Source organism: Typopeltis vanoorti, chromosome 8, assembly GCF_054136105.1.
Source record: "Typopeltis vanoorti isolate ZY-2024b chromosome 8, IOZ_Tvanoo_1.0, whole genome shotgun sequence".
NCBI classification, from domain to species: Eukaryota; Metazoa; Arthropoda; class Arachnida; order Uropygi; family Thelyphonidae; genus Typopeltis; species Typopeltis vanoorti.
This window is the reverse complement of record NC_143556.1, coordinates 139,536,447-139,550,209: the sequence shown is the minus strand read 5'-3', so window position 1 is coordinate 139,550,209 and position 13,763 is coordinate 139,536,447. Positions and strand designations below refer to the sequence as shown.

General features: G+C 34.2%; 1 protein-coding gene and 1 long non-coding RNA gene across 4 annotated transcripts in view; one reads left to right on the top strand and one right to left on the bottom strand.

Moving 5' to 3' along the window:
• Window positions 1-13,763, bottom strand: part of LOC150104384 (uncharacterized) — a 756,755-nt gene that overhangs the window by 257,017 nt on the left and 485,975 nt on the right. For all 3 annotated transcript variants that reach the window (XR_016548697.1, XR_016548696.1, XR_016548698.1), the window contains one exon: window positions 4,868-5,010. This is a non-coding gene — a long non-coding RNA (uncharacterized LOC150104384). The remainder of the gene's footprint in view (window positions 1-4,867; window positions 5,011-13,763) is intronic.
• LOC150104386 (uncharacterized) overlaps window positions 1-13,763 on the top strand; it is a 55,523-nt gene that overhangs the window by 9,750 nt on the left and 32,010 nt on the right. Inside the window, exon 2 of the mRNA XM_090396971.1 lies at window positions 13,660-13,732. Within this exon, the coding sequence (XP_090253097.1) occupies window positions 13,687-13,732 (46 nt within the window). The 5' untranslated portion in view covers window positions 13,660-13,686. The remainder of the gene's footprint in view (window positions 1-13,659; window positions 13,733-13,763) is intronic.

The window sequence follows — 13,763 nt, the reverse complement described above, 5'->3', positions numbered from 1 at the left end:
CACACCTAGCAATGAAATTCATCTCCTACCTAAAGAAAATGCTAAATCCATACTCACAGCGGAATTTTAACCCGCAGTCCATTGGTTGGAGAGCGGGTATGCTAGCCACTCGGTAAACCGAAGTTTTGCCTAAAAATCGTCTAATTGATCTCTTTTATCGTATTATTTCCACCAACTCGTTTTGTGAATCCCTCCCTTATCTATTTCATCATATTTAAGATTTTTCTGTATCTTGTGGGGAGAAGGAGCAATGACTTGCCTTCGGTCAAGATTGGATACTCGAATTTCTCACTCGTATTTTGCGACAAATATTTCATTCAGACACGGACCGCGCGGTTAGCCTAGTGGCTTTTTCGCTTCGCAACCATATGCCTGGGGAAGGAGTGTCCCAGGTTCGATTCCCGTTGTAGACGTGAGGAATTTGAGGATCTTCCTCAGGCATAGCCAAGTTAGCTGGTCTTGGGCGCGGTCAGTAGGGTTTTTTTCCGCCAGTTTATCTGGCGTTTTTCATCCGGCAAACCGGCCCCGTGAACATACGCCTCTACAGTCAAAAATATATCCCCCCCCCCCCCCCCAACGGCAGACCACGCGACGGGTCGGTTGGGAGTAGTACTAACAAGAAGTCGCATCTAAGTAACACGCGGACCCTGCAGAGGAAGCGGGAATAACGCGTAGAAGAAGAAGATTTCATTCAGACACGGTACTTTACTGAAATATTTTTATTGCATAAAATATTTCAGAAATTTTATTTGCGTTTTTTTTTTTTTTTTTTTTTTTTTTTTTTTTTTTTTTTTTTTACAAACAATTTCTTTTATACACATACTTGATATACTAAATTTCCACATTGGTTTTCGGATTTTTTCCCGGAACAATATTAATGTTCTAAATAAGGGTTTTAGGGAGATCTATGTAAATTAATCCTAGAAGTTAATTTTTATCAATATGGAAAAAAAAACGATTAACACATACGTTCCCTGTCAATAACTTCAAAATCCTAAAGGTTGCTCAATTCCAATTAAATCTAATGATTTCCTCTTTGACATTTAACATACTACAAAGTCCTATAGGAGGATTTCCAGCAACAATAAAAGTAGGCAGTTTTAAACGCGTGCTGGTTTTGTCAAAACGTGGAGAGGTTTAGGTTAGCTGTTACCTTCCTCCTTTCACATGCGTTTCTATTACACTTCAAGAAAACAAAATGAAACACATATAGAAACGGATTTTTTTAGAACAGTAACCATTTACAAATACTAGTGGAGGCTATAGCAACTAATTTCGTAACGGAAATGAACTGCTTTCATCACAGAGCGTACCCTTGAAAAGCGTGGATCTTATAAGATTTCCACATTACTTTCCGGTGTTTACCACAGAGTGGCTTTGTTCATGTTGAGAAACACCAGATCGTATCTTTGCATGGCTATTGCACAACCGACAATTACCGCTGCCGCCATCATTCCTGATGTTCTTTCTCCTCCTCTGTTATCTGGAACGATCTGCTAGCTCAATGAGCAGTCAGTGATAATTGTTAGCGAGTACCGTTTATGTGCAAAGACATTCCCTCAAGTCGTATTCTATTAAAGATACTAGAACGCTGTCATTTCCTGCTACCTGAAGCGCGCTCATTAACCTTCTGTCAACTCTTAACAGCGTCGATGCAAGCCGGATTCGTGCCGTGGGCATATTTTAACACCCACGGGAAAGTAGTAAACAAGGTACCACATGACTATCGAATGCGGTATAAGCCTTTCTGTTCATCTGAAAAAGAAAAACAAAGGGAACATATGCTATGCAAGAACCTTTTTTATTTTTTGCTGTTATCGTTCTAAAAGAGAACACAAGTGGCTTGATTGTCATAACCAACCTGCATTGATATCTTTAATTTTTCAGAATGCAATCAGCTGTTACGACTTCAGTTTGTCAACGAATTTCTTTTTCTTTTTTTTCAACTAATGAAAGAAACAAACATTTCTGTTCCAGTGCTGCAAGAAACAAACTGACGATCTTTGCTATTAAAAGGTATTTGTAGCACTCGTATCAATTAGGAAAATATTCAATTCAAGTCCAGTGTGTTTTTTCATTAATTTTCAACACCTTTTTGGTTTTGTGTATATTTTATCTTCAAAAGTGAAGGCAAAAACCTAATCCTACTTTTATTTGGAGTTATAAATAACGCTTTTCAGTTAGGTGACAGGAAAATAGCCGTTTTATGTGGTCTAATCCAATTATTTCATTTAAAGTGAGTATTTTGTACAGAAAAGAGTGCGGCACTTGTTAAACACTTCAACAGAATACAAGTTTATGTTTCTTTCAACTTCTATTCCTGCTTCTCTTTTTTTTTTTATGACAGCTCGTGTTTCCAGTTTCCTTGTCACTCTTTTACAAGAGCGTGTTGTGCTCGTTAGGTAATTCAGGTCTCGCACTTCCTCTTCACGAGGCAAGACACAGCAATTTGTTTGCTGTTTTAAACATGCAATAAATGACCGCTGTTGAGGCCAAGCTAGTCAATTTCTTTTCGGTTAACTTTATTTAATATTAATAATTATCGCCAAAATCAGATGAACGGCGTGAAATTGCATAATAAAAATAAATTATGCAATCACGTTCTCCAGTAATGAAGTGCACACAGCTATTTTTTGATTAATATATTCTACTGATAACAGCGACAAAATGATAAATGATTATTGAAACTCCAGAAGCAAACGGAACGTCTTTTCTTCTCTTATTTTATGTTTAAATGCCTTAATACTATGCTACTAACTGTACACTACATTTTGTAATAAAAAAATTCAAAACGCATAGGAGCCTTATTCTTCAACTTGGTATTCAGTTTATTCGCAGAAGGAATACCTAATGTCAATTTGGTTGACATACCAAGTGTATACAATGTTCTTAATATCATGTTTTGTATGTACATTTTGGAAGCCATTCTCAACAAAAGGTTGTAAACCTATAAGCATTTTATTATTCTGGATGAACAAAGAGTGAGATGAGCTACTAATTCTGATCTAAAGAGCAAAGTTAACACTTTAGCAGCCCACTTCATGCCTCCCATAAGCGGGGTGGTGTCGTAACACGAGTAATGAAATGTATTTGAAAACTAAAGGCTTTCACAACCATCCTTTAACTACAGTGGAATTCGAAACCACAGTCTGTTGGGGGGAGAGCCGAGACGTCATCTGATGATCATGCTTGCAAAGTTACATAATCTTCGATATGACTTACCCTGATATTTTTAGCTTAAAGATATGAAATTTCTCATTAATAATACCACCGATGTGATCAAACTATTCTAACTCGGTTCTTTTCAAAGGTCAGATAGAAACCCAGAATAAAAAGAGCATTTGCTAATCGTCTTATTGCAAAGTTCAAGGGGATGAAATCTTTCTTTACTACCTACCGATGTAATTAGCGATCAACAGTGCTGATGGAAAATGTACCTCAGAGCCAAATCTTTTTTTTTTTTACGAAATAAAGTATATTTATTTATTTTCGAAATAAGTTAAATTTGAGAATTAAAAATACGGTTATTTTATACAGCTAGAGAATTTATAACCCTTGAAGAAATAGCCCATAAAGTTTCAAATTTATCGATGAAAGCTATTAAATAAAACACTTAAGCGGTATTCATAAATCCGCCATTTCAAAGCTCTCCCCTTTTTTTATTTTTTTTTTATTTTTAATAAGCGAGTTTCCAAATTGACCCGAGAGTTTATGCGAATCCAGCGTTCAGTATCGGAGGTGGCTTGGTATAGCACTTCGTAAAAGAAATTTGTCCAGGAGCACGAACAAATCCATCCCTTATTATTTTTAAGCTTAAGATTTATAACTTAATTAAACGCTTCGAAACTGACCTAAGTGTGAAATCTTGAAAAATTTGCAAAAGTATTGTCCGTTAGTTATTGGTGCCGAAGTATGGCTTCTTCATCATTTAAGTTTGTTGCATCACAAGTACTTGAAATATTAAGTTTTCAGGACAAATATTATTTGCTTACTTGATATATGAAACAAATCGATCTTTTTTTTTTTTTATCTTTCTCATTGATAAATTTTATTTTTTGAAACTGTAATAAAACGAATGTTTGCTTTAAAATCTTTTCAATTCGCTATGAATGTGCTAAAGTTAGCCACGGCAAGAGGGCGCTATGGCTGTTCACAAACAGTAAATCGATACATTGAGACTGTATCCTACATAAGGAAATTGAAGTATCCACCATGACTGCTTCAGCACGTCATACTATTTAAAGTTATGAATTACATGCGTGTGGAAGCGCAATGTTTGTTTATTCTACTACAAGAGAACACAATAGTTATTTTTTTGAAATGAAGTTTTTGAGAATTAAAAATAAATTCTGTATGCTACATGAAAGAGTATGAAAATCCATTATTATTTCCAAACCAAACGTAAGCTTAGAAATAAAATTATCAGAAACTAACCTCAGTTTCTGAGAATGCAACCAACACGAAATCTGTCCACTCGGTTTAACCGATCATGGGGACTCCTGGAGTGCTATACTAAAGCAATTCCGATGCTGAAGGTTGTATTCTCATAAACTCACAGGTCAATTTCGAAGCTTTTAATTATTTTCGAAAATTTGGCATTATCGAAATTATCGATTGAAAAATACCACTTAAATTATTTTATTTAAATAACTTTACATCATTAAACTGAAGCCTTGTGGCTTCTTTTTTTTTTTTTTTTAATTCTCTCGTTGTCTAAAAACCTGTTTGGTTATTCAAAATTGGATTATTAGGCTACTTGTCAACTATTATTTGCATTATTTATAATAGTTAACAATATTTTAAAATATTTTGATCAGTATAAAACTTTTTGAGTAATTTTAATTTATAATGATTTTAATGTACTTACCATTTAATTAAAAAATATAAAATAGAGCCGTTTATCCACATCGATTTTTCTATTACGCGTTAGTTCGTCTTGGGTTCGCAATCCTCCTTTCCTTTGTGAACGAAGTCATACATTTGGTTTCCACTCGTGTTTCTTTTCAACAGCTAAAATATGTGAATAATAATTTTAGTGTAATAGTGCATTGTAATCTAGTAAAATTCAAAACATTGTTTAACTATATGTGGATAATGTGGACAAAATTATAATGTAATTGTCTTTACGTAATAACACAGTGGAAATTATTGTTTCTCACCTGTCGCCAGTTGATGAATTTCAGGGACCCCAGTGATTGACATTCTGTATGTAATGACTACTTGATTTTTAAATAGCAAAATAAATAAATAAAACGGTTGTTAGTTCTAGTCGGAGTGTCTATCCCGGAGTGAACAACTACACCGTATCGATGATTCAGCTCTTAATAGCCATGTGCGGATATATTTCGCTTTAAAATGAAATGAATGTGTAAAGTAAATGAAAACAATTTATATATTTCTTAACATGCTTGATAATAAATATGCAAATAAATGAAAAAGACAATGTGCTTTCCATGTTTTTCCGCATGTAGCGGTACTATACTGGAGGTTATGAACTACCAAATAGTGCACCTCTCCTATCCACACGAGAAGAATAACTTGGTGCAACTTTGAAAGAAATGCTTGTTTCAAAGAATGATAAGCAGCGTAGTTCTAATGTCGACCAACAAATGTCGTTTTGACTCTTAGTGACTTTGATGGCAGCGGATTGCATTCCATGATAGATATTAAAGAAATCGTGGAACGTCTGGAGTTGAAATACTGCAATATCAGTATTTCAATTTCAACTCCATTTTCAGGATTCATCTTTCATTTGTATATTCTCATAACAATACAATAAGAGCCTTTGATCATGCTGAATTTACCCTCTTTTATGATCGAAATGCGACTCTGCCTAGAAATATCCCCCTCATGTGCTTTTCGAAGAGATTGCTACAACTACGTATCGCATTGTTATTATAGCAATTCCATTTTAGTTAAAAAAAGAAATAATGATACAACAGAAGAACATCGATCTAGTTGAATCAATATATGAAATTTAGTATTTAAGATGTATATTAAAATTTGTCCTTTTTAGGCAAAGAATGTAAATTATACGTGTTACTATACCTGAACTATCTATAACATACAATTCAGTTAGAGAAGGCAAATAAACTCAAATTTCAATTTCTATGGTAATGAATAGCGGTTCGACTCCGAAATGCACTTTATATGCAGTTTATAATTTTTATATAATTATGTGTTAACGATGACTATATATGAACCTAAACAAGCTCGATTTCCCATAAAAATCAAACGAATCCAGCATATTATTTGAGTGAAATCGGTTCTGCCAAAGCAGAGTTTTGTCATGCGTGCTGATTAGCTACATACTCGAAGAGAGGATGACACATTTTGCGAAACGCACGTAAAAATTTATAGCTTTAACAATTGTTATTGCTATAAATTAACCGAGTATATTGAGAGCAAATAAAATTTGGTAGGCAACTTTTAAACATAAAAAGTTGATGTCTCTAACCTTTAGGAATAAATTTGGAGACCGGAAAAACTCATTAAGAAAACAATCCAAATAAGATAAACAAAACATTTTAATAACAGATCCTGTTTCGGTATTTTGAAGTATCACTTTCAACTACATAAATGAATTGGTTCTAACTAAATAATAAGGGCTCTTCAAAACAAAAATTGCACGTTTAGGATGTGTAATATTCATAGGATAATACTAAGATGACATTTGGAATTAATGAAGCCTAAAATATGGAAGAAAATTTCCAAGTTAGGGAACCAGCTTAGTTTTTACATTATCGCTTTCGTTACACACAAAAAAAATCCGGATCTTTCAAGTGCTGAAAACAATTTTCAGAAACTAAGATGGAATTTGATTAATTTCATGGGTGATTCTTTTGTAATTTTATAATTGTTCTAATGTGAATCTCACTATCATGTATTTCAGTACCGCGAGCCGGATAAGGGTTAAGTAATTCGAAATCTACTCGAGAGAAAACATTGAACTTTTTCACGTCATTTCTGGGTTCCAAATAAGCAAGTTGATGGTCTCGTATCATCGTGCAATTCATTTACTTCCTAAATACATTGAACCACTGCTGAGTGCAAAGCATTATCAGCTTGATCAATGAAGCAGGAAATGATATTTGTTTTAGAGGAAGGTAATCTCATCAGCATAAAGCTATATAAATGGTTTAACTTCAAGTACCTTCGATAACTTGTTGAATAAATGGATTGCAATTTTATTGTATCAACCTAATGATCCTATGAGACCATTCAGCCTAAAGCAGAAGTTTTAAGGAATATATTAGTGTAATTCTATAGTTCAATGGGCATAGCTACCCACAGAACTATGGATGCTTAGGTGAAACAGAAATCAATGAAATGGCAATAGAATAAAAAATAATGCAGACTTTAAACAAAATACAAAACATGAAATGTTCAATGAAGTAATCATTACTACAAGTAAAGGAGATGAAATAAATGACAGAAACAGTCGTATTTCCTTACACTTTAAATGCAAGGTGTTTAAATGTTCTCATCCTAACAATTATTTCAAGCCGTTATCGAGTTCAACAACATAACATTAAGCAAACATGGAATTTCTACAGGAAGGTACTGTGATTGCAAGGACTTTGTGTAGGTTATTGGGATCTAAAGAGAAATAAGTAATCTTAAAATAATTCGTTTTATATTAAAGAAACGACTCATCTAATGTATGATTATAATTATAAGAAAGTAAAGTGATAGTGTTTGGGTGAGGGAGAAAAATATCGAAAAGTTATGCCACGTTAGCCATCAGTAAAATTGCCCTGCAGCCACAAAGGTCCAAAAACATCTGTTTTTCATGGAATGTTGCTATCACTATCGTGAGCTGCCTACAGCTGTCAACTGCACACTGGACTACGTGGGAGAGACAATGTCTACGCTCGAGATATAGCCAACACGCAGGTTTCGTCTACAAATAGCACTCTGGAGGTTATCGCAGAGGTCAACATCAATAACCTTATTGTAGGTAGGAACAACTACCTACAATAATAAGACAAACATTAAAAAAGTAGCTGGCGTCCTGGTGTAATCGGCCTAAGTTCTGTTGTAGAGGATAAGTCCGCGAATTCCCTCAAGGATAGAAAATTAAAGCCAATAATATGCAGCTTATTTTTATTCAGCGAATTCTGTGGCACATATGTTTAACAAGAAAATGATTTATCTAGCGGGGATACCATGTTTTACGTTTTCGAAGGAAAACGAAACAACAGAGCTGTAAAAATGTTCATTCAAAAGCATATAAGGCAAAAAAAGATTGAGACTCATCACCCAGGAGGGCACCCACAGATGACAAGAAGCGTTTGTATTGATTTCATACACTGAAATATGATACTCTCAAAAAATCTGGAAAAGGAAAACAAAGATTTATTTCGGTATTGATGTGAATTATTTGCAATAGCTAAGTAATAATAACTTACACTTAGAAATATAATAAATCAATACATTGTCATATACTTTATACAGTTCAGCAAAAATTCCTTTAACTTCTTAAGAGCAAGCATACATAAAAAACAAGCGAAATGGTTAGTAAACAATTTTTAATGAATGATAATGATTCTATCTTTCCTTGTCTAAAGAGAAACGAATAACTATTGCATCACCCGAGTTTGCTGTGATGTTCCTAACAGCACAACATTTTGCAATCGATAAGTTTCTCAACACCCCTTGCCGAAGCAGGAAACTATTTGGGTCAAGCAACTGTTGTTCCACTTATAGAAACATCCAATACGCTTTTTATTCGGGAACTATTTTCCTTCGGATATCTGAGCTCTGTTTAAGACGGCCGGGCATCGCTCTTTCCCTTTTGCCAGTGGGCGTGGACCTGTCTTCTTGGAATCAGCCTCCTTAGTGGGCAGGTGAAACAGTGAACGTTTATTGTCCTTGTACTTCAGGGGAGGAACCAGATTTCAGTTGGCGTCTCAGCCCTGAAAATGTTATTTTGTTGATGATGTTTATTTATATTAGGGTTCTCGTGGGTTTTCTGAATTCAGTCCTTGCCACGTGTCTTTGACTCGAATAACTTTCGTAATGCCCTTTGTTTTTTATATTCGCGCAAAAGTAAAACGCTGCTATCAAACTTTGAAATGCACTTGAATATGATTTGAAACATTAGTTCAGATATTAATAGGCATTAACATAGTTATTACAAATGTTTTTTTTTTCACTTTAAAATAATAACTGCAAATAGTTTTAGTTTGAAACTTGCATAATTAACAAGAGTAACTCTCAAAATTTCTAGTGCATCTTCTAGCTGACATAAAACTTGTCTATCCAATAGCGTATATTGTCGTATACAAACAAAATATGCTTTTTTTTTTTTTTTGAACTATGCGCTAAAAGGCATATTTTGTTCTTGGTTTCATAAAACAGCGCGCTATTTAAACAGCGTTTGGGGAGAATTTTGAAGATAGTTTAACATGGAAATGGTGCTTAGTTCTTCCATTTATTTCTGGAATCCATCTACTGAGAAATGTTACTAACAGCAAAGGTGGCATTCAAATATCGCCAACAACAATGCACATATTTGAACGCCTGTAAATACAACTTTTAGATACGTTCTTCATACTGGTGTAAATCTTCCCCCCCCCCCCCCCATCTCACCATGATTGTCGAGTAAGACAGGTGTGACAAATCTTCTCATGGAAATAACAGGGTCTGCTTTGGTTCAAATAGTCAAGTTGTTTTCACTGTCAAAAAGCGAGGTATCGTAGCACAGTGGTGCAATACGTGCTGTTGTTTTTCAAATGACCTACATTCTATTCTAACTAATTCTAAATATGTTCTATTAAATTTTAAAAAAGAAATCGATTTTTTAGCGCGCAAACCAAATGCTGCCGGCTTTTGCCAAAAAAAAAGTCATTTGTAAAATTTAATGATACTTAAAATATTAATGCAATCTTAAAATATTAATCGAATCTGTAGCACTTCAGTAAAATGTAAAGTAGGCATGTAGCTGGCCAAAATACTCTTCAAATTCTACCAGAACGTACACAGGCTTGTGCGATCCGGGTGGTGAAACGCATGCCACCAATTTAAATTTTACTGAAGTTTTACAAATTCGATGCATTCATTTTAAATAACGTTGAATCTAACAAAGGACTTTTTTTATTATTAAAAGCTAGCATTTGGCTTCAGCGCTAAAATGTTGGTTTTTGATAATTTAATAAAGATAATGTGAAGACAGCTAAGATCACCATATAACACTTAGATGCACCGTGAAAAATGAAACTTATTTTCTGATTAGATATGAGGACTTAAAAATTGTTATTATTATTATTGTTGTTTTTCATGTTGTTGTTACGTGATTGTTGAACCAAGACACATGAATATCTCAATAATCAGATTTGTGGAAATTATTTATTAAAATGGACAGCATAGTCCATTGCAACGATTGAAAGGACTTTAAAATTAGGTTGCATTTAATGTTGTGACTTCATATTAGGTAGCATTTACCACCTTTGGTTTGAATTTTGGCAGAAGCAACCAAGGTTATGAAGTGTGTTATTCTTCTGACTAGATGATCTGTTTTACGAGAGATGAAACTTCGAGAATTCGAACACATTTTCAACCAAATGGTGTCAAAAAGTCCTTTGCGACTGCGTTACAGAAGAGAATTAATCCTTCTTAATCCAATAAACTTTTTTAATCTCTAAATCATAACCTTTATGATTTTATTTGGTCTAAACGTTTACCCACAAGAAGCATTATTACGTAAACGGTTTCCTAATTTAAACCAGCTTCATTATTTTTTATTTTTGTAGGATTAGAATTCAGGTTTTTACATTTTATGCGTTGAAGGAAATACGTTGAGTGCGTTCCATCATGTTAAATGCTTGTTTATTTCTATCAGTCAACCATTTCCTTCCAAATATACATGTACTTCGTTGGTTTCCAAATAGGTGCAATAGAATAAAGCTTTCCAATACACTCGTTATGTATAAACGACTTCGCTAATTAAAATTTACAAAGACCTCCAAGCAAGAAAACCGACATGTCACGTGGCAACAATCACGGACTCTCGAGACCTCTTAGAACAAGTTAACAGAGATTCTCTCTGATCCACTTTCTCAGCTCCGTACCTGTTCGAGTTCTATGTCCCACCCCCTCCCCCCATTTACTCCTCTGGGTAAACTGGAAGGAATTTGTTCTCTCTCCAGTATTTCGTGACTAGCGAAACAGTATTTTTTAGGTTAAGTAACAGAAGCGCCACCTGTTTAGCACCGTAACAACTTAAGTAAAGATGTAAGTGAAGGGCAAAAGGTTATCCATGGAAAGACCAGAGTCAGAGAATTAACTCAGCAGGAGCAGTTAGTAGTGATGCATAATGAATAATAAAAATGCAAGTTTTTCTTTAAAAAAATACATCCATAAAGTATCCTTTTTCTTTTCTAAAAATATTTAAGTAAATATTTATGAATTTTGCAATAATGTACAATATAGTACAAGCATATTTCAGACATGCCATCAATGTGATTTATTCTACCCACTAAGTGATCTCCCTTGCCGATTAGTTTCCTTTCATTTGAATTGCCTTTTAATTAATTGCTTTAACCTCAATTTAGGTGTCGAACAGAAACAATAATTGTAAGAAAATCGTATCATTCGATGGCCAGCCTCCTAAATGTGGATTCTTATTCGTTTCTTTGTGAGAAGAAAAATAAAAATATTCCGTCTGTGTTACTGAAACGGGTCCAAAATAGGCTCCCTTGTAAAAAACTTTCCATCACGCCAAAAATGAGAATGATCTCATACTAGTATTTAGTCTGAACTCATTGAAAAGTCTGCTATGTAGATATTTGTAGAAAAACAAGTCCATTTCGAACTCTTGGCACTGTTAGATAACATGTTTTGGAGATCTGATCTCGTTGTGAACCGTTTTATAGGTCGCTCGCGATTGGCATTTTTCTTATGGCTGGTAATGTGAATTTACCTCAACTTATTTGGAAAAAAAAAGTCGTCAATGATGGTGCAGAGATTACAAATCTGTTAGAATTCGTCTTGCCTATTTTCTCGTAACACCGGGAGAGCTTTACAAGGTTTTACAATCATCCATTATGAATGATACAACAGGGGCCCTATTTAGAATATTCAATTTCTTAAAATGTGGAGTTCGAAGTCCTGAAGGACGTCTTTCCTAACAAAAGGGAAGATCACTGGACTTTCTGCTAAGAAATCAGGTCAAGAAATTAGGTTGAAATTAGCAGCATTAGCCAAATTTATTTAACGCTTTCCTTAACACGTGATGCGTCACTTCTAATGGAATGCCACATTCACTTTCATGTGGACTTTCGAAGGTTGATGTAATTATAATTGCATTCCTTCGTGATCAAGAAGCTGGATAGGATGCTCCACAGCTGATATTAATTATCGCCTTAGACATCCTTGAACACTTCAACTTGTGTGTACTTAATTGCCTTTCTCATAAGCATGGCACATTTTCTAGAGCAAGCCTTAACAGAACTCTTTGACAGAAAAAAAAAACATTCTTCTTAGCAATGCCCTATGGAATTGTTCAAAGCAAGAATTTCTACTGTAAGAATATTAACTATTAGTTGTGAGAGTAAGCGACCATAACGATATAATTCCTGTAATGTCGGGTCTATACACGAAGCGCGAACTTTCCATTGATGTAGAAGTCAAATGAAGCGATCTGTGAAGACTATTTTTCGTCACACATATTAGTTTATATTGCTTTCTTTTTTCTGATTGACATAAGTAGAATATGATAGAGAAGCAACAACAATTAGGTATTAAAAACAATTTTTAGATAATTCAGTATAAATGTGTATTCATTACTATTTGTGATGTTTAATCTTGTGCCAAAAATTCTGTATTCAAAATCCTCAAAGATTAACTGTCACCAACCAAATAAACACAGTAAAAATGATAATATTCCGAAAGCAAAATTGAAGGCCTTGAAAATTTTAGTCATGACACCAAACACAACTTCATATTTTGTTTAACCAGATCATTTATCATGCGTGTCTGTAGAGATACTCAAACGAACTGGAAAAACAACGTACATGACATGTGCAACAACGTTTTTCAGTGGGAAGAGGATGATTCCTAAGTAAGGGAAGCCCCAAAGGAAGAAGCAAAGAAACATACTTTTCTTGGATATATCTAACTTTATCCAGAAACAAAATATTGATGGCAAACGGTTGCCAGCATGACACACAAAAAATGAATAATTTCAGATACTCTGTGTATGCAATGACAGCAATTTTTGTACAAAAATATCAAGCAATAAGTAAATAAACCGAGTAAGAATATAAACAGCAGAATTTGTAATGCTTTGAAAAAAAAAAACTCTTTTTTTTTTATTCTAAGTATTTCCTCCATGCTATTGCTTTAAAGTAACAACTCCGATGCAGCAATTTATGAATATGCATAATAACGTTGGCTAAAGAACCCACACTTCCCTTAAGCTTCTAATAGCCGCATTAGGTCAATGACCATCGAACAACGAGAAATCATTGCTTGGACCATGGGACTTCGAAACAACATACTTGATGTATCGAAAACCTATTTCCTCCAATAATTTAGTTCCTCACTAACTGCAACATCCTGAAATGTTATTTTTATCTATGGTTGAATAGTTAAGATAAATTAACAGTGTAATCTAACCATTGTTTATCAGATATTTATACTTAATTTCTGTTTCAGAAACCACTACTTATTAGTACTTACAACATGGGGAAAGACTGGAGGCATCTCATATTCCTCCTACTCCTGGCAGGTAAGCGATTATAAAATTGAAAAAAAAAATG